The sequence below is a fragment of the Sinohyriopsis cumingii genome, chromosome 17 (assembly GCF_028554795.1).
Source record: "Sinohyriopsis cumingii isolate HCF-2022 chromosome 17, ASM2855479v2, whole genome shotgun sequence".
In the NCBI taxonomy this organism is placed as follows: domain Eukaryota; kingdom Metazoa; phylum Mollusca; class Bivalvia; order Unionida; family Unionidae; genus Sinohyriopsis; species Sinohyriopsis cumingii.
Window position 1 is genome coordinate 105,258,532 of NC_142977.1, and position 25,677 is coordinate 105,284,208.

At 35.9% G+C, this 25,677-nt stretch overlaps 1 protein-coding gene across 2 annotated transcripts in view; it reads left to right on the forward strand.

The window, feature by feature from the left end:
- LOC149779610 (uncharacterized) overlaps positions 1 to 25,677 on the forward strand; it is an 82,245-nt gene that overhangs the window by 10,661 nt on the left and 45,907 nt on the right. For both annotated transcript variants that reach the window (XR_016415682.1, XM_089940400.1), the window contains exons 2-3: positions 1,766 to 1,973; positions 6,586 to 6,711. Coding sequence is in view for 1 of the 2 variants with exons in the window: in XM_089940400.1 (XP_089796526.1) it covers positions 1,787 to 1,973; positions 6,586 to 6,711 (313 nt within the window). In the remaining variant the exon portion in view is untranslated. The remainder of the gene's footprint in view (positions 1 to 1,765; positions 1,974 to 6,585; positions 6,712 to 25,677) is intronic.

Sequence of the window (25,677 nt, forward strand, 5' to 3'; positions counted from 1 at the left end):
TAGTGGTTAATGTGTTAAGGCTGTGGGTGGCTGAGTGGTCTAAGGCTATGGGTCTTAGCTTCTGAGTGGCTGTGTGCTTTAAGGCTCTGGGTGGCCGAGTAGTTGAAGGTTCTATGTGGCTGAGTGGTCTAAGACTAAGTGTGGCTGAGTAGTCTAAGAGTCTGTGTGGCTGAGTGGTTTAAGGCTATAGGTGGCTGAGTGGTCTAAGGTTCTGTATGGCTGAGTGGTTTAAGGCTATGGGTGGCTGAGTGGTCTAAGGCTATGGGTGGTTGAGTGGCCTAAGGCTTGATGGCTGAGTGGTCTAAATCTATGGGTGGTTGAGTGGTCTAAGGCTCTTGATGGCTGAGAGGTCTAAGGCTATGGGTGGTTGAATGGCCTTAGGCTTTTGATGGCTGTGTGGTCTAAAGCTATGGGTGGTTGAGTGGTCTAAGGCTCTTGATGGCTGAGAGGTCTAAGGCAGTGGGTGGTTGAGTGGTCTAAGGCTATGGGTGGTTGAGTGGTCTAAGGCTCTTGATGGTTGAGTGGTCTAAGGCTCTTGATGGCTGAGTGGTCTAAAGCTATGGGTGGTTGAGTGGTCTAAGGCTCTTGATGGCTGAATGGTCTAAGGCTATGGGTGGTTGAGTGGTCTAAGGCTCTTGATGGCTGAGTGGTCTAAAGCACTGCCTTTTACAAATCTTTATCATTCAGACATTTCACTTCTGTACAAATGAGTTCAAGTCTCAGTTTTATGAGTTATTATTAACCGATGTGTATGAGGAACTACTATAGCAATAGTCTGTTATAGATGTAATTTTATATGTAGGTTAGGGCAGGCATTTTATTAAGGCCAGATTGATACAGATAAGAAGTGTGTTTGTATATTTAACAGAAACTGAATAAAAACAATTGCATTCAGATTGCATAAAAAAATATTGTTGTGAACATATTGCTGTGGTCCATAAGGACAGTTTCTTTTTTGTGATGGCATTTGATCAATACATAACAATGCTATCAGGAACTTTTTTCAGATGTTTTTTTGTACATATGAAAACACAGTACTTGATAATTGAAAACAATTACTTAAACATACCCTTGCACATGACCTGAATTACTCATGGTCACTAAGCCATGTGATATACCCTGAATTATTCATGACGTTAAACCACTTGATGCATTTTAAAGGCATGATTAATGTCTTGATGGTAAACATTTAGTCTGGTATCATAAATTATTTTGTGATGTTACCCTATGATAAAAAAAATTAAAATGCATTCCAAAACCAGGAAGTAAAATACAAAGTTTGTTATATTCTTATCTTGAGCTCTGCTATGTCATTTGTTTATCTTTTGTTTGCTACTTATGAAAATATTTCTAAAGCAAGTCTGTTTACATGTACCTTAGATTTATGGAACTTGTTGCTGTGTACCATAATTGTGCAACATCTACACTAGTTACGTTTATATAGCTTTGTACCGTAATAATGCAAAATTTCATTATGTTTATATTGCTGTCTACTGTAATCATGCATTATTCCTTTGAAAATAAATGAATTCACTATTTTATGTTTACAAAAACTGAAGAATGTAATGTGAAACCTGCTTTAATGAACACCAATTTGTTAAAGGCAAACAGACCAATAAATATTGTTTTCATGGGGTCTACTTGTATCATTGCAGTATACAAGATGCTTGTACATAAAGGACACAATTTGGTTATCTCTTTAGTGTCCATTATATACAGGTTTCACTTAAATGGTTCAGTTCACATTGTGTGCCTTTCTTTACAGAAGAGAGTAAGATAAACATTCATGCCTCCACCACCACCGCCACCCCCAGGGCCACCCCCACCCCCAGGGCCACCTCCTCCCACCAGTAAAGGGGGCACAAAGTCAGGGGGTGGTGCTGCAGATAGGGGTGCTCTGCTTCAGTCTATTCAGAAGGGGACTCGTCTGAAGAAAGCGGTGACCAATGACAGGAGTGCTCCAGTTGTTGCAGGTGAGTTTCAGTTCTAATGTTCTCTTGATGATTGCAAATGGTTTCTGAGCCCTTCATTTGGAAAGTGGGGTCAATTCATCAATAGTGTAACACAATTTTTTTAAGTAAATTGCAAAAATTGCAAGCTCTGTAACACAATTTTTTAAGTAAATTGCAAAAATTGCAAGTTCTGCATATAATAAGTTTATTTTCTTACTGAATTACTCAGTGTCTGTAGTGTAAATGAATAGTTTTCTTTTATGAGCCACTTAATTCATTATTCTTGTGCTGAATAGTGCTTGAACTTCATCTCTCTACTTGTTGTCCATGTATCTTATTTCAAGTAAATGATTGTTTAATCTCTCTGAAGATGATCACCCTACCTGTATTATGTGATTAAGTGTCTGATGTGTCAGTCATACCAATACTGTGAAACATGCGCTTTGTGAGTGGAGGACATAAAAGTAATGCAAAGGCAAAGTTTGAAAGTTAATGGTAATCCTTTGGCAATCAGCTTTAAGACACTAGTTGCCTGGGAGATGTTTTTGGTTACATGTTTAATTTTATATATATGAGAGAGAGAGAGAGAGAAGAGAGAGAGAGAAGAGAGAGAGAGAGAGAGAGAGATGCACAGGAGTTTTGGGAACCTGAGAATTCAGGTCAGATGCAAATGAAATTCTCCAATTTTTCCATGTAATGCATTCCTTGATGGTCATCTTTTCATATTTTTGGTCAGCCATGGCTGATTTGGGGAATAGCTAATGGTCAGATTTAGGTCAATGAGCATGCAGTCAGTTTGACTGATTAAGTTAATCCAACTCTGAGGTGATGACAGATGCTTTATTGAATATTAGTCTTGATTACACTCAGATCTCCACAGTCCTATGTGAAGATCTGACATTGGCCGCTTAGGGGTCATGTTCTGGTGACCTTTAAATTAACCAGTGGAAATGCAGCTTTCAAAAAAGTAGAAAGTGAATCAAATTGTTTGCCACACATTGATGCTCTTCAGCCACACTATTCACTCTCCAAACACAAAAAGATAAAAGACTTAATCTGAATGGCTGGGGAAGAGTTCGCATATGAATTTTAATATAATACGATCGTGGCGTAGCTTCTGATATTTAACAATATCACCAGGTTCTTGAAGTGTTATGCCAAAATAAACATTATCGGAAATGTTACTTATTACTGGTCCATGAGTAAAGCCAGTAAGTCATCTTTGTGATTGTCTTCAATTAAAATTCTTTATACAATCGTTGCTCAAACAATAGACATCATGTGTTTCTTCTTTAACTGCATACACAGCCAAGCAGCAGACAATGGGGTGGTTGATAAAAGATTCTCACAGTTTAATAAACATCAGAAACCAAAAGCTGCCAAGATGTTTGCTGGGCTTGGCAGTGTTATTAGACACAATCAATTGACCAGTAAATAATATCCGCTTTATTAGCTGTTAATTGAAAGGGTATGAAATTTTACATGCGTTCAAGTTTACATTTTTTTGGTATAAAAGTGACTCGTGACCATTGCAGGCCTACTGTACTTAGTTCTCGGGTTTTACATGGGTATGGTGTTTATGAACTCATTATTAACTTTCTATTTTTTATAAAAATATTTTACTGTTATGGTAAAGCAAGTTCACAAACACAAGTCGTTCTCTGCACTTTGCGCAATGATTAGTATAGTAGTTTTCATATGTTTCTTTTGACAGTCACAAAATCTGAAGTAAAAGTTATATGCACACTGAAAGCATGTGTTGATTGTTAATTATTCCTGCTGTAGTCATTCAAACGAATAGGCATAAAAGCACTAATTATTGGAAATTTGCAATGGATAAATGTACACGGAAATGCATGAGAAAATTTTAGCGGTATGAAATTTGTACAGACACCCTCATAGTCCCTGGAACATAATGAACTGTATATATGCTTTGTCTTTCTTAATCTAATTTTGCTGATAATTTTTCCCATTGAATTCAGACACATAATGATGTGTGACAAAAGTTTTGAATAGTTTAAATATGTATGCAAGTTTTGCAGTGGAATTACGTATATTATGGATTAATTGCAAGCCCTGATGGTATGATATCAGACGGCAAGTAAACAGTGTTGATACTCTCTGTTCATGCTGTATATTAGACGTTGAATTCAGACACAATGATCTGGGAATTTTTTTAGTGATTATTGTAAATCTGTGTGCAAGTTTTCAATGGAATTATGAGCATTATAGATGAACTGCATGCCATGATGGCACAATAGTAAACAGTGTTGATACCCTATTCATCATACACATCAGACATGAATACACGTATATGTGCCAATGAGTTGTTCTCTGAAAAAAGTAAAATACTGTAAAACCCCGCATTGACGCAACCCCAATATTAACGCAATCCAATTTTTTAGACCCCAATTATCACATTATAGTGGGGTTCCACTGTAATAACATAGGTCACTGGAACATGATCACTAAGCGTTTACTGTCAGATGTTCACGTTGGACAGTGGAGATCTGATCTTAATCAGATTGCATTGAATCTGTTTAAGAGCACTTGCAATTGTTCAGAAAGCAATCTGTTCTTTGAAGAGTGTTTAAATTGGTGACAATGCACATATAAATCATGAAATTAATTAAAGCTTTCAGAGTTTATGTGGTCAGTGCTGTCCAGTCATTAATATGCAATAATAATAATAATAATAATAATAATAATAATATTAATTACCGCTCTCTCAGTATGGGAAACTGACTTGCCAAAAACAATGAAGTGACTCTAATGAGAATAAAAGGCGAATATAGATGAAAGGGAATGTACTACAAGAAATAGAACTCAAACTCGGAAGTATTTATTTAATGTTAACTCCATCTTGACAGTGGTGAAGGACACCGATAAACTGATTGAGAGGGTATTGCTTACTGTATGTGGCTATATCTAATTTCAGAAATACTCAGAAAAAAAGCCCATGCACCATGAGTAATTTTGCTTTTATTATTATAGAATCATTCCATTAGTTTAGAGCTTTTGAGTTCATGAAATTAAATTGTAAACAATCAGTTTTCACTTATACATTGTTCCACATCTTTTATAAATGTATCATCATTTAAACCAGAATGCTTGATCCATCAGATTTTTGGGGTAACTCCTTAAATTTAATATTGCCCATAGCTTTCTTAATTCTGCAGTGTAATGCTTTATATAAGAAGCAAAAGCAATGACCCGTTAAGGAGTTAGGGAGATTCCATTGGTACTGTATTAAAACAGGAAAAGAAATGAGTAATGCTTTTGGCCTGCATGCAGCTTGGTTCATATTTAGTTGTGACTTTACAATTGTGGTTTAGTTTACTTTTGAAAACCATGAATCTTTGTCCTTCACACTGTACTATCATATCAGGACGACACAAGTGAAGAACTTTTTGTACAAGACATGCTATACCTTGTTCATCTTAGTTTAGCCTGGGATTTCATTTCCGCAAGCATGGATACATTTTATATTGTCCCAACTTTTCTCGTTTCTCTTTTCTGGACAAGTATGATTGGGTAATATTGGGTAATGTGTTAGAAGAGGAAACCAGGTGAGTTTATGGTCTGGTCCTGCATCCATTGTCCATCTGTCAGCAGTTGCTTCTTCCCACTCTGGAATTCATTTTCTGCTCAGGTTTTGATCAGTCTTATAACAAACATGTGATGGAGATGTGCAATTTTTTTTTGGAAGTTTTGAATTCAAAAGATGGAGGATTTTTAATGAGAATGGCAAATTTTCCATTGTATCACTTGTCTTTGACTTTATTATCCCATTGAGGAACCAAAGCTTGTGTCACTATTTGATTATTTTTCAGCCATTTGTATAAGAACTTTTGTGCAAGTTTCAATTTAAGAACATTATTATGACTAGACTAGACAAATTATATGCTACCTTGAATGGGAGATAATGCTTGGTCACAAAGTCAGCAAATAGTCTCCAGTTGGATATATCTTTATCCACATTTGATGCAGATTCCATGAAAATGGATTTCAGCCATAGCATATTTGTTGTCGCATATAATATGTTTTAGCATCTTGCATGACACATAATGTATTCTTGCCACTGTAGCAGATGTTAAAGTCCGCTTTACAGGAAGGGTAGAATGCATATTCACATCTTTTCATCTACATCATTATCTGAAAATTTTTTCGAACCTGCATGAAATCATCCATAAATCAATTGCATCCGTTGGTATTGTCTTGTGTGATCTGAACAAATATCTTATTTTTATGTATTATTCAAACTGATGCAGGAATGTTTTTTTTTAACAATTGAAAAAAATAATTTTTCATAACTTGCAGAGGCTTAAGGTATGGTTCCATGTTTGTTTTTTTGATGAGTGGAGAGGGGTAGGTAGGGACAATTTGGATGATCCTAGACAGTCTACACAAAATTATGGTCACATTTTAAGTCTTATGTCCTGCAGTACAATTCGCAGTTTGAACTTTTCAAAGGGTTTAAAGGTATGCTTTGTTCACTATTGATTTCTGATCTTATGCAGAGAGGTAATGTTCTTCCTCCCAAAATATTTGCATGTTAAACTTTACAAAAATGTTTTATAGCCCAAAGACATTGTTAACTATGTGTTTTGGTGTTTTTTCTTCTCCCCTGCAGGAACCAAACCTAATGCTGGAGGGGGTGCAGGGGGTCCAGGCAAGTTTAACACAGTGGCTGCACATGGGTCCAAAGCGGGAGATAGGTCTTCTATTCCTACTGATTGGCGAGTTAGTCAGGATGACAGTGAGTATTTGAGCATATGACTTCATTTATAACTACAACACCTGTCTTCTATCTTAACAGAAAATTATTTATTTACAGTATCATGATCATATTTACTGTATAACCTCTCATATATACTGTACATTATATCATTTACTGTATCATGTATCATATTTTCGTATTTACTGTACAGTCTACCATATTTGTACTGTTAATGAAATTTACTGTACAGTCTGCTATATTTATTGCAAAATATCTGATGTTTACAGTGGTCTACCATATTTACAGTATGTCATATGATATTTACTTCTCAGTAGGGGTACTACAGACCTGCCAACTTTTATGATTTTGCCTTAAGTCTTAAGAAAATTATCCTTAAAATATGAATTTACTGCATACTAGCAAAAACTACAGGAAAATGACCATTGCCGAAAAATCCGGATAATTGGTTCATCCATGTTTTATTTAGATCCAGGTTTCATCTTAGAATTAATAAAATTAGTCAGGGAACCAGACTAACTTTACAGCAGCATCCCAGATGCTTTAAACTGCACCTATTTGTTCATGAATTATAGAATTTTAAAACAAAATAGCATGCAGAAAGTAATGCATGTTTAAATTGAAAGGGAAAATAATCTTCTGGAAAATTGTTAATAATCAACACAGAAGAATAAAAAGGAGTATTCAGATTCTTGTGAATGAAAGCCAGAAAGGACACAATTACTTTTATTGAACATCATGTGCCAATTTGAGCATGTCTTGTGGCGGGAGATATGATTGCCATCATCGTGTGAAATGGAAAAGAATTTCCAAGAATTACTTCAAGTTGAGAGATAGCAACAAGCCATTGAGCCACATAGAGTATGGAACTAGAGTTTGTGCAACTATACTAGTGGTAAATAAAGTCTATACGTACTTTACAAACTTTTTCAGTTGAACATAATGTTTATCGTCAATACATCAAACTTTTAATTATGTTTTCCAGCTTTACAATAGCAGTTATTGATATTTTGCTACACCTTACTGAAAACTGGTCAGTCTTACAAAATTTTTTTTAACTGCTTTACTGACCCGGACTCGTCAGTGTTGGCAGGTCTGCACAGTATGATATTTACCATACAATCTACTGTACTGTACTATACAATCTGCCACATATTCTATACAGCATATACCATACTCATTGTACAGCATGTGATATTTACTGTAATCTACTTTATTATATGCTCTTTTTTTTCCCCGTTAACTTTACATTGTCAGAATCATTCAATATTATCCGATACTGAACTCGCGCGACAATACACATATAGCATTTACTTGCATAAAGAAACTACTTTCTATTGTAAAAAAACAATGGACGCAGATGCCAGCACTTTCGATTTGTACGCAAATCATGTACACTCGCGTAAGAGGCTCTTTACGTTGTGGTTGTTTAAATTTGTTTCTGAATGAACTAAAACATGTTTCGTGGACTGCAAAAAAACCCAGCTGTTTTGGCACATTCTGCGTTGATACAGTATTACGGATTTAGGCTAGCTACATTATATAACAGACAGAAGATAAGGTCCTTACAAATAACATACAAGTGACAAGTCATATACTCTCTTCTTTAGCTGATGGTAAGAATCCTGAATTTCCTCAAAATGTATTTTCTTAATTCTGCAAATCCGAATTACATGAGCTTTGTCATAGGTTTTCAATCTGGATTACACATTTTGAAATTCTGCTGTAATTTCGATGATAAGTGCAGTTGCATCCTCCTTACTGCACTCAAAATGAAATAAGCATTACATTCCATAGCGTCTTTTTGATAATTGCAATTGAAAGACTTCGTATTTTCCCCACATTATGATTTCAAACATTCAGTGACAGAAACAGAAACACATTTGCAGATGTAAACATGCTTCTCCCGCGCCACTTCAATACGATGTATTGCATGTATTATTTGCACAGATGAATCCAGTCCAAAATCACAAACTTTTGACGAATCGAAACAAAATAAAAAAATATATTCATTCCAGATCAAATGGAAAAGTTGTTGCAGTGCGCATTCATTCACAATATGACTGCAAATTTCAATTTTAACTAGACACGCCATTTTCTTTCGAAAGTTATGTCGAGCGCGCGACTAAGTTCAAATTTATTTGGGCGGAGTTATGTGCGCATTAATAATGATGTCATTGTGTAATGACAAATCGGCGCTTGTGTATTTGGTTTGGAATATGGCATTCATACATTTACGTTGTTTCTTGTAGTGTATTTTGTTTATATAATTAAACCTTAGGTAGAATTAAAAAAATGAGCATATAATAAAAAGGTTACTGCATTTGTATGGGAAAATATGAACTCGTTTTGTCGGAAGGATATGCTGCACTCCCTAGGTCGCGCAGTATTCCATCCCAAAACTCGCTCATATTTTCCCATACAAATGCAGTAACCTATAAATATTTACTCATGCGTCCAGTTGATCACTGTATACGACATCTTCTGCTATCATAGTATGCATCATGATTTGTTCTTCATTACAAATATTTTGTTTCCTAATATTCTTAAAACCCTTCAGAGATTCTCATCATTCTTGGTTTGATCATTATGAAGCTATGACAATTCATTCTGCAATGTGCCTGCAAACCGGTTATGACTTTTAGTTCAAGGTCACATTTGTACAAATTTGTGTTGAGTTTTGGTTCCAATTTTTTAATTTGGTTGTAATTTGTAAATGCCTTGATAAACTTTGCTTATACTTGGATGGGTCATTATGTAGCTTAGACAGTTCATTAACCCTTTACCTCATGTAAGTGCCTTTGGATGCCTCTACTCCATTCGTATGGAAGCACCTTTTGACGTCTCTACTCCATTAGCATGGAAGCGCCTTTTGACGTCTGCTGTAAACATCAGCCATTTTAAGCCGGTTTTCGTAGCGCCACCTTCGGGGAAAACCCCGTATTAAATACTACATTCATTTCTGCAAATGACAATCATGTCAGATCACGTGGTAACTGGTTATGCTCTGGTCGATAACTGCTATTTAAAGTAACTGGTTCGTAATCTCCACTCTCCAATTTGGAGGTTGCTGATTTCATTCAGTACTTAAGAAGTTTTCACGATTAGAATCACAATTATGAAAGATTCAATAACTTAGGTAAAGGCTCAAATATTGATGTAGGCAGCAATTAGTTTTTATAAATTATCAAATTCAGATGACTTATTGATGTAGACGCGGACAAAAAACTTGTAAATTTTGAGTATGAGAAATGGCATCTACGGTTGGTCACATGGTCTCACTGACTTGACGGTGAACGAGTTCTCTCAAGATTTTAGAGCACATAAAAAATTCTTCCATGCAAAAAATTACACAGCTATAACAATCGCACTTTACTCTTAAATTTTTCCACACATAATAGATGTGTACCAAAAACTGTAAAATGGTTAAAATTGTTGTTAAACATAACATACACTATATTGCTTAACAGTTAACAGGCAGGCCTATGCGTATGGAGTCGAATAGGTAACAGGTGTTCTATTTATAGCGCGCTGCACTGGGTAACTATGCTCTATGAAGTAAAGGGTTAAGTGACCTGCATGACTTTGTCTCTTGGAGTCAAGTTCAGTTCCTACCCAGCCAAGTCATACCGAAGACTTAGTGTTAGGACTGGTTGGCCTGGTGCCAAGATAATGTGACTGGGTGGGACATCATGCTACATGTCTGCGACATGATGCCCCAGTGCTAAGCATCACTATAAACTACCACACTGCAGACATCATAGCGATATGACTGAAAAATTGTTAAAGCTAGGTTAAAAATCCAAAACACACACACACAAACACACACAAACACCTACATTTCCTAAATCCCTTGTTAAATTTTGTTCATACATCGGATGAATAAGTATGAACCAAAGATGCTTAGCCTTTTGACCCTGGTGTCAGTGTCAGAAATTGTATGTCAGTGCTTTGAACCATGATGAATGTTGCTGTGAGCAAGATGGAGACCATGTCCATATTTATCTCATCCTGTTCATCAGTATGTCCAAGGGTCAGTTTTGGTTCAGGTTTGTCAGAGCTGAGACCTCTAAATGAAAAGAGACAAATTTCGACACCAGTAAATCAGGATATAGCTATCGATGAGGAAAGTTGCTCCATGTTGTATAATGCTCTGGTTGCCTAAGTGGTTAGAGTGTCTGCCTCGGATGTGGGATGTTGTGGGTTCAAACCTCGGCCTTATCATACCAAAGACTTATACAGATGGTACTAGCAGCTGCCTCACTTGGCACTCAGCATTGAGAGGTTTGTGTTAGGACTGGTTGGCCATGTGTCAGGATAATGTGACCGGGTGGGACATAATGCTACATGTCTGCGGCATGATGCCCCAGTACTAGACATCACTAAAAACTGCCTCACTGCAGACATTTTTGTGATATGACTGTTTTTTTTTAAAGCTACATTAAAAATCAAAAACACACACACACACACACAGAGCTCCATTTTGGGGTTTAGTTGGCTGTTTGGTCTATCATACTGCCTGGTATAGTGATTAACAGGCGAATGACACATGCCTTTTAACGTTGTTTATATTTCTTGTTAAATCTTATGGGCTTTTAAGGGAGACTACTTAGCCAGCAACTCTCAGCACCATGGGATTGGCTAATAGGTTTGAGATAAGCTCACTCCACTATAGTTCCTTTGTAACATATGGTACCTGTTTTAGATCTTAGCTGTTAATGGGCAAGATCTACTGTCCCCGTAATGGAATATGATCAGACTTTACATGTAACTTCGGCAGGGGAGAGGAAATGAATAAATAATAATTAATAAAATGAAAGGTAAAATCATCTATGTTAAGGTTACATGTCTAATTGGTTCAGTCAAAGCTTGGAATTGAGACCTGTTTGGTTGTGATAAAGGGTATTTCATGTTTCCACAATTAATGCATTATCAGGAAGACTTTGTGCAATAACATGCTGGGAAACATGAAATATTGCCAAGTATTTTTAGATCAGAAGTTCAAATGTTCTGTCACTACTGGCAGATCATAAAGTTTTGTTAAGTGAAATTATCTCATGACTCGATCAGACTTGGATATGCTCTAGAAAATAGCTCTTAAAGTTAATTTTAGTTTAGGTACCCCCCCCCCCCCCCGAAAAAAAATATGTGTTTTGGGTTCGCCACCTTCCCCGTTTTTTGTTGCCAACCCTAGCATCCCCCCACCTTTTTCTCTTTAAAGTTTAAAAAAATTCCAGAAATTGATTTGTACATCTAATTACATTATATATAATAATCATTATAATATATATAATGGGTGTTTTAAAAAAAATGCCTACCTACCTTAATTTTATAACCAGTCAGTAGGAAACATGTTTTATTGTTTGCCTTACGACATTTATTTATGGACACTCCATAATTATACCGTATCTCAACTCCTCATTTATCATTACTATATTCAAATATAGTCACAATTAACATATTATATGTATTCAGTAAAAATTCAACTATTTCTTGATTTTGTGACATTAAAATTTTGTTCTAATTAAGTATACATAACTTAAGGCTTTATTCATTGTCATCCCAGTGCTGAACTGAATACTTTAGCTGAATTAACTACAGTACCACTGCAAACTGAAGTAAATAGCTCTCAAAGAGCTCTCATTGGTAATTACTTATTAGGAGTCAGTTGACCTTCAAAGTTGTAACATTCGGGAGTCAGTTGACCTTCAGAGTTGTCAGATTCATGCGTCACTTTCAAATGTGTTGGAGTGTACAACAGGGGATTTTCCAGAGAAAAATAAATCAGAATTATAATTCTGTGTAGATTATCTTTTGTCGGTGTATAATGCACTGCCACTAGTCAAAGGCATTCACTTCAGATCATAAGAATAAAAACACAAGACAGATTCTGATCTGCAAATGCATGGCGTAACAGTGTGTATACTGGTCATAGTAGTGTGAGATTGTCATATCCAGAAAAGGCTTTATTGATGTGCGACATGCTCCATTACTTATCAAAACACATATGGCAGTTGACTATAGGGATATCTGCAATTGAACGCAGGAAGTAAACTGAAGTAAACATGACAATCAGCCAATTAGAGGAAGACTTGACTCTCTTGTTGCTGACATTATTGGTACATCAGTACATATCTGTCTTAGATGCAGAACTAACTGCATGATTTATTAATCCACTGACATTACTAAATGCCAGATTAACTAGTTCACTGTGACTTTATTCCAACTTCAATATCTGAGTTTGTTATGGACATTCATTGATTGACAAATTATGGCTTCTGGCTATAATTAAATTTGTCTGTGTGTCAAGGGACAGGCTTGCTACCGCTTATACTCACTTATAAGTCGAGGCAAACTGCAAACAACAAAGATCCTGATCTACTGTTGAATAATGCACCTGCAGATCACGGTCTGTTTTGTTTGTTCTACTAATTTCTCCTAACAAACTGCACAGACCCAGATCTGCCAGCTTATTATGTGATGTCAGATCTGGGTCAATGCAGTTTGCATTTGGATTTGACCTAGAAATGAGTATATACAGTATATTTTATAAGTAAGAACTCCATATATGCCACCTACCATCTGTACACCCTTCAGGCAGCCTGACCACATGAAGACCTGAATTGGTGTGACCATATGATTTGCATGACCTGGCTACTTACTTGTCAACTAGAAATATAGCTCTTTAACAAATTTGACACAAATGTAACACATTATCTAACATGGCTTAGCTCTGTAATGTGGCACATATTTGCACCCTCTTGCTCATATATACAACTGTCCTAATGTCAGCATTTAGCACATTTCAGAATTATCTGATTTCATTTTTTGTGTGCAAACCTTGAGCTTGGTAATATTCAATTATATATTTGGCGTTTTCTGAATTGTTATGTAACTTTTGCTAAAATCAGCTTTTTGATGACTCCTTCAGACTTTGCTTAGTATTTTATAAGGATACACCATTCAGTGAAGATATGTACTTTTTGATGCAAATATAAGAAATTCTAGTCCTACAGTGTAAGGCAGTGTAACATGGATATTTATGTTTTGGGAGTTGAGGGCTTACTGCCTAAATAACAGCACTGTATAGCATGTTCCAATGTTGACTAACATTAGAATGAGAAGTCATATTTTCAGGAATATCTCACAGACTGGGCAGCCCATATTATCACTTTTCTGCAAGTTAAAGTCATAAAGTTTTAGTCATATTTTACTTCCTGTGATGTTTTTTTTTTTTTTCTAACAGATTCACATTCTTACCTAAGCATTTGGACATGTTTCCATTGGCCTCCATTTCAGTTCAGATTATCACACGGGCAGAGGCATGTGTTTTTACATTTCATTTGGTAGGAATGTGATGGAAGCAGAGAATGCTGAAACTGGATTAAGATGAAGTATGTTTCTTTAACGAAATGAATACAAATGTATTAATGTTAAAGTATATGTTGGGGCCCCGAGTGGCCGAGTGGTCTAAAGCGCTCTCCTTTATGGATCACTGCCATCTCACCTCTGTCTGCGTGGCTTCGAGTCTCAGATTCGGCTAATGTGGGTATGTGAGAAAGCTTGCCAGTAGCTTCTCATGGGTCAGTGCTTCTTTCTGGGGTTTTCCCGGGTTCTTCCTCCACCATTAATACTGGCCGCCATGTATAGCCTATCGTATGCTGAAAAATGTCTTTAAACCCTACAACAACAACAGCAACAACAAAAAAGTATATGTTTAGATAGCTTTCTTTCCTTTAAGATACATAACATCCTTGTAACCAATTTTGACATTCCTGGCTTCCATTGCATTCCAGCCAACTGAAATGTAAGGCGACTTGGAGTTGTCAGTGGAAGACTTCTTATTGTGTCTAGTTGTTTCAAAAGAAAATGATGCAGATTTGACATTCAAATGTTGAAAATCTACTTCTTGTTGGATGGTCAAATGGACATGGTGTTTTACCAGAATACTTTGTATGATTTCTAGTTGGTCCTTTGTAGATATGGTTCATATGTTACAGTCAGTATGATTGCTATGGTGGCCATCTTGAAAATATTGCATCTTGTCCTGATTGGATGGTTATGTTGACATGGAATTTTCACCTAAAGGCTTCTCATAAAGTTTGATTGTATTCCTAAATAAGAATGTACTCAGTATGTCAGCCATGATAGCTTATTGAAATTCTTGTTATCAATACTTCTTATTAATGGATGGTCATATCATCATGGGCTTTTCAACCCAACTTTTAATGATGTCTGGGTGGTACTAAATGAAAATGGTACCCATGTGGATATCCAGTGTGACCACTATGGTGGCCATCTTGAATATCTTGTTATAGCTACTCCTTAGCAACTGCACAACTGTTAGGCTGAAAAACCTGTTATCATGTCTAGTTAATCTTAAGTAATCAATGGTGGCTTAATTTAATTACCTTAGTAAACTTTGATCTTTAAAGATCTCTGATAACATTGGGCATTAGCCTTTATCAAAGTGAGCTGTATCAGGTGCACTTGAGCCTCATGTTTAACTTTATCTTTTGAATTTTTTTTATCTGACCTTAGTAAAATAGGTAAAATCGACCTGATATCAAGTTTGGGAGATAGTTTACCTAAGTTGTAATCATGCAGTATACTGACTAAGATTGCTTTGTGCAATTTCCATCTGTCAAAATTATTTAATCCAGGTAAGATATATCAGGTCCACTTGGGCCTCATGTTTAACTTTATCTTTTATTTATATGCATTTCACATTAACATCGTTGCCTTTTATTGTGTAGTACTTCATGTTTACTTTAGTGCTAAGGATTTATCTTAACTAAGTTTGCGCAATTCTTTATATTTCATTTTTTTTCATTTATCTTTTATCTTGTGTCTTTATTTGGGATTGTTTTTCTTCCGTCTTTTTGTGCAGTTCTCTATATTGACATTTTAAGAACTTTACCATTCATTAGCATTGTATAGCCATTTTTGTGCAGAGACACTGTTAAAGAGACATACACACACACATACATACATGACTGCTCAAGTGGCCTAGTGTTTAGAGCATCTGCCTTGGATGCAGGAGGTCATGGGTTTGATCCCTGGCCGAGTCATACCAGAGACTTATAAAAATGGTACTAACAGCTGCCTTGCTTGGCACTCAGCATGTTAGTGTTAGGACTGGTCAACCTGGTGTTAGGATAATGTGACTGGGTGGGACATCATACTACATGTCTGTGGCATGATGCCCCAGTGCTAGACTTCACTATAAATTGCCACACTGCAGACATAGTAATATGACTGAAAAATTGTTAAAGCAACATTAAAGATCCTAATCACACACACACATCACACTAAAAGAACAAAAAGGAAGAAAAACAATACATATCTTCAAAACACTGCTGAACAACATTTAACAGAAAGCATTTGGTCCTGAGGCCATTCATTTTGTAGAAATGCTGCTGAGCCACTATTAGGTATGGTCACCATTGCAAATAAAGAAAAAACTTTAGTCAAAAACATTGGTTAGTACTTGGCAATATTTGATAGAAAGCATTCAGGCATGAAGACCTTTTAAATAAAATATCCTGGCAAGAAGGCCATATACATATACAACTGATGGCTATCTACCATCAAATTAATTTGTATTACTAAAAACGCAAAATAAAACTTAAATTACTCGTCCTTCTCTAAAACTGCTCAACAAAATTGGACCACACTTTTACCAAATTTTATACAAAAATCGCAGTATTAAGCCTTATAAATTTTGAACTAGTTATGCCAATCCACTACTGTATTCAGTATTGGCATTGCTACTGAAAATAAAAAAAAAGCTTTCAACAGAATTTCACCAAATTTTACAAACTATTACGGCATAAGAATTTTTTCAAATTTGCACCAGTGGTGTTTATCTGTTTCCAATATGATTGCCTTGACTACAAAAAGCATTAAATACTCACTTTTTATAAGTCGAGTCCCCCTCCAACTGCACAGACCCAGATCTGCCATTGCATAATGCACTGGCAGATATGGGTCTGTGCAGTTTGTTAGGAGTAATCAGTAGAACAAACAACAATTACCCAGATCTGCAGATGTATTATGAGATGGCAGTTCAGGATCTTTGATTGATTTTAAAGATCTTGATCTTTTTCACTGTACAGGTCTTTCGTTAGTTTTGGTTTTTCACTGTACAGGTACTTTGGTAGTTTTGGTTTTCCACTGTACAGGTACTACCCTGGTTTCAGTTTTTCACTGTACAGGTACATAGGTGGTTTTTAGTTTTTCGCTGTACAGGTACTTCTGTAGTTTCAATTTTTCACTGTACAGGTACTTCGGTAGTTTTGTTTGGCATGGAATTTACAGAAATCCCATAGTAACCTTGTTACAAGTTTCATTGTCATCTCAAAATAATTCACAAATTATTATTTAAATTTTACAAAAGAAATGTATTTCTCACAAATTGATTTTGAATATTGCAAATGGGATGTTGTGAAAGATATTTGGGCCAAATGCATCTTTTGGAAACATTTCAGAGTTAAAAACAAAAAGAAAAACCCTTTGTTTATTAACAGAAGTTATGCGTTAAATACATGTATTTATTTATAAGGATGAGACTAATCCTAAGATTTTTAAGCAAGCAGTTTTTGTTTAAAAATTATATGTGATTTCTCAAGTCCACTGAATATTTTCTCATTTGTTGAGTAAGTGTCTTTATGTTTACTGGCCCTCGCTGATAAACATCTTGCCTAGGTGTTGGCATCCCACTCAAAGTTTCCCTGCCTATGATATGAATAGTGTAGATAGTGAATTGTAGGCTTTGGTGTCAGCACTTCTGTTGTTATCACCAAGTACTCTAATGTCATCAAAATATCTTTACAGTGTTAGCTTATTTGTCCATTTTAGTTGTAGTTTTTCTTATACAACTTATATAGCAATTAACATACAGGAATAAGATCATAAGGTACTGACATTTTTGGTAAGGGGAGGGAACTGTGATCTTCTGATGATCTGAGATGTTTTATTTTCTTTTTTCTCAAGATAATTTAAAAATAAACTTCTTTAAATAATATTACGGATATAATATGGTGATAATTTTCTATAAATCAGAGCAAGATGTTTTTCTCAGATATTGACAGAACAAAAAAAAAAACACTGTAGGCCCCCGCCCCAGAACAGTTGTTGATCCCTAATATAATTATACTACACTGCGGTACATATCATGATATGTTCAGAAATACTGAAGAACAAATCTTTTTCACCCACTCAGATTTTGAAATGGGCTTAAAGTACAGAAGACCTGAGTAGGTATGAATGTTTTGACAGTTTGCATGTGGATCACTAGGTTCAATTGTTTATGATTAACTGGAGAGGGAAAGAGAAAAAACAAGTTTGAGGATGCATCTTATGCCCTTTGTACATGATTTCAACAACTGTGCTACTAATTTCCTGCACTTTTTCGTATGATGTATGTATTAAAGATTGTAAAATGGCCATATTTTCTGGATAAAACTGAAAATTGAACTCTATTGACTTTTTGGATCTTAACCATAAAATGGCCATCATTACCCACATTCAGTTGTTGGTCATTATGTTTGTCCACTTCTTTGTTTGTCCACTTCTTGAAGCACTTTGTAGCCACAAGGCACAAGAAAACAGAGGTGTGAAATTTATCTCATTGATTTGATTAAACCATATAATTGAATGGTTGTCCCAGGATTTGTACCCTACAGTAGATATTACAAAATACGTGTTTCTTGGTCACTAATGAAAAAGAAAAAGATACAAGCAACAACTATTAGTTTTTAATATCATCCTTCAAGACCTGTTGGAACACCTGATGAAAAAAAGTTTTATCATTGGACTTGACTAGAAATGGCCATCAATTAAGTGTGTATGTGTGTGATTTGGATTTTTAATGTAGCTTTAACAATTTTTCAGTCATATCGCTATGATGTGCACACCGTGGCTGTTTATAATGATGTCTAGTACTTGGTCATCAGGTGGCAGACATGTAGCATCATGTCTCACTCAGTCGCATTATCCTGACACCAGACCAACCAGTCCTAACACTAACCACTTAATGCTGAGAGCATAGCGAGGCAGCTGTTAGTACCATTTTTATAAGTCTTTGGTATGACTCGGACAGGATTCGAACCTGCAACCTTCCGCTTCTGAGGTTAATGCTCTAACCATTAGGCCACTAGAGCAGTCCCCAACAATTAATTTTTACCAGCATGTCTTTTTGAGGTGGTGAGCTGCTTTGTTGTTAGCTAATACCAGTAAATAATTTTCACAAGTTGTAGAATGGCATCAAATGCTGTTGTTGGTTGAAATCCTATACAATAGTTTTCCATAAGAATTGATTTGTTTTACAAATAAATATTTTATGAGAAAATTTGTAAAGCATTGTAAGATAATATTAAAACCAAAGCAACAGCAAACCAAGAACTAAATTTCTAGTACATTTAATCAAGTACCTGTGATTTATACCATACCTGTGACTTATACCATACCTGTGATTTATACCATAGATTCATTCCAGAGGTTATGATGTAATTCGAAAAGTGGTCTTAAATTAAATGTAAAGTTTCCCTTTGGATACTTGTAAATGAAGGAAGTTCTTGGGCAAATTATACCTCTGATTTCCCATGTAGTGATTATTTATGCATAATTCTCAAACAAATTAATACATATAATATTACACGAGCTGCAAGTGACTCACAGCACGTGGCACCAGCAATGGAATAAAAAGGAGCACAGTGGCACAAATTGAATGTTATTTCTTCATTGTGAATGGCATTAAAAATGAAAGTGTAAACTTTACCTGTAAATTGTTAATTTCTTCTTGCAGATTTTTGAATGTTTCTATATTAGATTTCAGACATACATACATACATACATACATGCATGCATGCATGCAGACAGACAGACAGACATATGTTTCAGCATGACATGGTTGAAATTCTAAATTAGCAATCTACAGTGTATGCCACCTGTCAGCAATGATTTTATTTATGATAGTTATAGAAGAGAATGATGGGTTAGTTAATCAGAAATGGGCAGAAACCACTGGTCATGGACTGGTGACCACTTAACCAACTCAGGGCAATGCCCTTCCTCCTGGGTAGGTGTGTGGGTGTGTCTTTTTTCCATATTCAATCTCCAGAGGTTTAGTATGAATCATGTTCTATATGTGATCCTGAGACATCAATTTATTTTAATATTTTCACATGCAATACAAATATTTATCTTAAGCACACTAGTGAAATGCATTAAACACATAGTGAAGTGTATCAAACACACTAGTGAAGTGCTTTAAACACTTGTGAAATGCATTAAACACTAGTAAGTGTATTAAAGACTAGTGAAGTGCATTAAACACTAGTGAAGCACATTAAACACACTAGTGAAATGCATTAAACACACTAGTGAAGTGCATTAAACACACTAGTGAAGTGCAGTAAACACTAGTGAAGCACATTAAACACTAGTGAAATGCATTTAACACACTAGTGAAGTGCATTAAACACACTAGTGAAGTGCATTAAACACACTAGTGAAGTGCATCAAACACTAGTGAAGCACATTAAACACACTAGTGAAGCGCATTAAACACACTAGTGAAGCGCATTAAACACTAGTGAAGGACATTAAACACTAGTGAAATGCATTAAACATGCTAGTGAAATGCATTAAACACACTAGTGAAGCGCATTAAACACTAGTGAAGCATATTAAACACACTAGTGAAGTGCAATAAACACTAGTGAAGCACATTAAACACTAGTGAAATGCATTTAACACATAAGTGAAGTGCATTAAACACTAGTGAAGCACATTAAACACACTAGTGAAATGCATTAAACACACTAGTGAAGCGCATTAAACACTAGTGAAGCACATTAAACACTAGTGAAATGCATTAAACATGCTAGTGAAATGCATTAAACACACTAGTGAAGCGCATTAAACACTATTAAAGCGCATTAAACACTAGTGAAGCATATTAAACACACTAGTGAAGTGCATTAAACACTAGTGAAGCACATTAAACACACTAGTGAAATGCATTAAACACACTAGTGAAGCACATTAAACACTAGTGAAGCACATTAAACACTAGTGAAGTGCATTAAACATGCTAGTGAAATGCATTAAACACTAGTGATGCATTAAACATGCTAGTGAAACACCTTAAGCACACTAGTGAAATGCATTAAACACACTAATGAAGTGCATTAAACACTAGTGAAATGCATTAAACGCACTAGTGAAGCACATTAAACACACTAGTGAAATGCATGAAACACATTAGTGAAATGCATACAGATGCCCCTTCTCAAAGAGAGGGTTCTATCAAATGAGACTTAACTATGCAAAAAATTGCGTGTCTCAACTTGTATGGAGTCAACACAGATGTGATCACAAAAAGTGACAAGTGTATTGACATCATGCTACTCTATCCCAGCAAAATTATGATGTGGTATAAACAATATTTATTAGTTTTCATCAATCATAACACAGATTATCAATGAGTAATGAGATCATTATAGAGAACCTTGGTCAACAAGCAAATAAGCTACACTGAAGTTCTCTCTGCTTAGCTTGGGTGGTCAAACGGATGTTTCAGGCCCAGTGACAGAGTTATTTTGTTCACTGGTTTACTAGCAGGTAATTATAACTTCTGTTTTCAAGGATATGTTTTTATCAAATTTTGAACCTAATTTTATTCTTAGGTATAGGGAAGTTGAAGATCATGGTTCACGGTCACTAAATAAAGTGTTAGCAAGATTTCAGTGAATTTGTTGCAAATGTAATGGTAAATTTATTCAGTTTTGCTAAGTTTTAGTTACTTTGTGACTATGTAATGCAGATACCTGAAGCCCCAGGATGTTGTATTTTTGGGTTTAATTCCATTTTTCAGTGTATAATAGGCTATACATGGCAGCTGGTATAGCTGGGGAAAACCACTGACCCACAGGAAGTTACTGGCAAGCTTTCTCACATACCCACACTGGCCTAGCCTAAGACTTGTACCAATGCCAACAGATAAGATGACAATGATCACTAAAAGCAACAAGCACTGGAACTCATTTGGAATACTCGATACATTTGGACTTGTGATAGAACTTTTAGGATGGTTTAGGATTTCATTCACCATGCTGTAAGTTATTTTTAATTTTTCACTTTGTATTCTAGGGAAATAACTTTTTTCTTGAATTTTTCACTCTTTTCTGTTACTTAGTTTAGGACCGTGGAGTCATAACAACTTGAGAAGCTAACTAATCAGTGATCGGATACCAAAACAAACTGTTGGATTAACTAACTAAAGATGGTTCACTTGATTTGAACTTTGAAACTTCATACTGTTGTATTTGTTGGCTCATTGTATATGAACAGGTCTTATCTAATCAAGTTTTTAAACTGTACCATGATATAAAGTACTTCTAATAACCCACGATTGATATAAACTTGAAAGATGAAAATAAAATAAGATGTGACACCCTCTGTATGTGGGTCACTTAGTTTGTCCTATCAATTCGTGGCCTTTTGTCTGAAACTTGTATCTTCTCAATAGCTGGGTGCTATATAGACCTGCCAGCTCTTACAATTTTGCCTTAAGTCTTACGAAAATTATCCTTAAAATACATACGGCATACTAGCAAAAACTACGGAAAAATAATCATTGCTGAAAAATCTGGATAATTAGTTCATCTGTGTTCTAATTGGATCGGGGTTTCATCTTAGATTTAGTGAAAATAGTTAGAGAACCAGACTAACTTTAGCAGCACCCCAGACGCTTAAAACCACCTATTTGTTCATGCAAAGCATCTATATGATCAAACTGTTGATTATAGAATTTTTAAAAATGGTGTCCAGAAAGCGATGCATTGTTAAGACGAAAGGGAAAATAAGCTTCTAGAAAAGTGTTAATAATCAACACAGAATAATAAAAAGGAGTATTTTGATTCTTGTGAATAAAAGCTGGAAAGGAAACAATTATGAAAATCGGACATCACGTGGCAATTCGAGTATGACTCATGGTGGTAGATATGATTGCCATTGTCATGTGAAATGGAAAACAGTTTCCAAGAATTATGTCAAGCTGAGAGATAGCAACAAGCCATTGAGCTGCATAGGGCTTGGAACTAGAGTTTGTGCAGCTGTAATTGTGGTAAAATAAAGTATGCGTATTATACAAACTTTTCAGTTTATCATCGATATGTCAAACTTTTATTTACATTTTACAGCTTTACAATAGCAGATATTGATATTTTGTTACACTTTACTGAAAACTGGTCAATCTTACAGAAAAAAATCAACGCCTTACTGAGACGGACTCGTCAGGGTTGGCAGGTCTGGGTATAGACCAAACTCAGTAGACAGATCATCCTGGTGGTAATCTTTTGCAAAAGAGACGTAGTTTTTGGTTCTTCCACTATGATCCTTGGGAAGGGTTCACATGTCAACTATATTAAAATTGCAATTTCACTGACACTTCTGAACATCACCAAAGTTTATGTTGACACCCATAGCTGAAGGATGCGTATTAAGGGTCATACTTGTAATGGACATTGGGTTGTGGTTGTAGAGTTGCAGACCAGAAGAATGAAGGTATCAGGGTTAGGGAGGGATGTGTAATAAAGAGGTGGGGGGAGTAGCTCAAGTTTATGGGGGACCAAGGTGGCAGAGTTTTCTAAGATGCTCATCTTTACGGATCACTGACTTCTCACATCAGTCCGCATGGGGTTCAAGTCTCAGACTCAGTCAGCATGGGTATGTGAGAAAGCTTGCCAGTAGCTTCCGGTGGGTTGATGGTCCATCCTTGGATTTTCCTGGGTTCTTCCTTCACCAAGTATACTGGCTGCTATAAATGTCATTAAACCCACAAAACCATGACTTTGTTTATATGTTTAATTTTTTGGAGAAAAGTACATATATTATGCTTCAGTTTCATTGATATGGTTGTATATCAACAGCTGGTATTTCACTAATCTTTATAGTGAACTGAATTACCAGTTGTTAAAGTATGTGATACAATGTCCCTGTTTTGTTGTAATCTGATTTCACACATGTATTGTGCAAGTAGCTTATAACATCAAGAAGGATGTGCATGTATCTAATTGTTTGCAGTGAATACGATAATTTTTACTGATTGACCTAGTTGTACATGTTAGATTTACATTTACTTGCATATGGCTGGACCCTTCAAGCAAAAATTTTTAAATGTCTTTTCGGCCAATATTGTATTGTTTTTGTCAGTTTAGTCCTGGCATTATTTGAGTATCTTCTGTGTTCATTTTGCTAAGTTTGAATTGTGATCCTTTGCTGAGCAGGATCTCTTCCCAGTTCAGATAGGTGATTTCCCCTTGCTAAGCAGCAGGGGTCTGGATCCCTTCCCAGTTCAGATTAAGCAGGAAGGGTCTGGATCCCTTCCCAGTTCAGATAGGTGATTTCCCCTTGCTAAGCAGGAGGGGTCTGGATCCCTTCCCAGTTCAGATTAAGCAGGAGGGGTCTGGATCCCTTCCCAGTTCAGATGGGTGATTTCCCCTTGCTAAGCAGGAGGGGTCTGGATCCCTTCCCAGTTCAGATGGGTGATTTCCCCTTGCTAAGCAGGACGGGTCTGGATCCCTTCACAGTTCAGATAAGTCAGCTGCTTCTGTGGAGCAAGGATCCCAGATGTTTGGTCTGATGCCATCATTGCCAGTGAAGGATAGATACTTGGTCCCTCCTAAGAGAGGAAAAGTGCCTGTGAGCAAGGAGCTCTTTTCCGACAGGATTGAATATCCCAGGAAGAACAAATGACGTATGGGAAGGTACTGGCAAGCTTTCTCATATACCCATGTTCTTCTAGCTAAGACTTGACACGTACAGACAGGTGAAATGTGTAAAGTGATCAGTAAAGGCAAGCCTAAGATCACTTAACATCATGGGGTCCCACCTTTTATTGGACATGGATTATTGTTTGCAGTTAAGCTTGGACTTTACACTGTATTTTGTAGTAAATTATTAAGCAGAAAAAGACAGTGTCCATGAAGTTTGAGTAGACTTGTACTTAACTGATAAATGCAAACAAATTTGTCAGAATGAGCTTTGCTTTATTTTACCATATCATTTGTTTGCACAAATGGCCTATAAAAAGTCTAGATGATTTATCAGTTGCTTATGAGAGAAATGTTTGTAAAGCAGTGATTAATATTTTTATCACTTATGTGGCCCTTGTACCTGCATACACTGATATTTCACTTTTATGACATGTGCAGACTATCTGTAACTAATGAGTGACATATTTAGGGTCCCCTCTAGGTCAAGCATATATCAGTGTATGTCGGAATGATGTTTTCTTTGCATTATCAAAGTTTGTCCATCCCAGCAGTGACTGTGCTGGATGTATAACCCAGTGTGTGGGTGTGTCTCTAGTGTGGGTGTGTCCCCTGTGTGTATATTCACCTGTTGCAGTTTACATTCATAGATATATGGTTGCTTTATTCTTGTTTTGATACCTAAGGTCCATCATTGTTGGAAATCTTCTTTAGAAGCTTTTGGTAACCTTAAAGCATTTGAAATCAATCTTACTCAACGTCTCGTGTTCATTAGTAATTTCCCATACACAGAGCATAAAAAAATCTTAAGAATACACACTATTCTGCAACACCACAATGCCTTCATCAGCTGCTAATATTGAACACGTGACTTATAATGATCACATGATACGAGGAGACTAGTGTAGATCAGTGGTAAATTTAAGCCCCTCATCCCTGTTTAGTGACAGCCTTCGCTGTCACCTTATGGGCATTTCAGATTTGAATTACTCATAATTATTACTTATTATATATGTATCTTCATGTGCTACTGTGGTAATGCAGACAGTTTTGACATAAAACATGTGTTTATTAATTATCAATTTCCTCTGTCATTTCCGAAAACATTGTATTCCAGACAGATAAAAATGGGACATTACTTATCTGTATAAAAAAGATTATAATAGCTTTTTTTAATAATTGCAAGTACATAAAACTATGGCAGCTT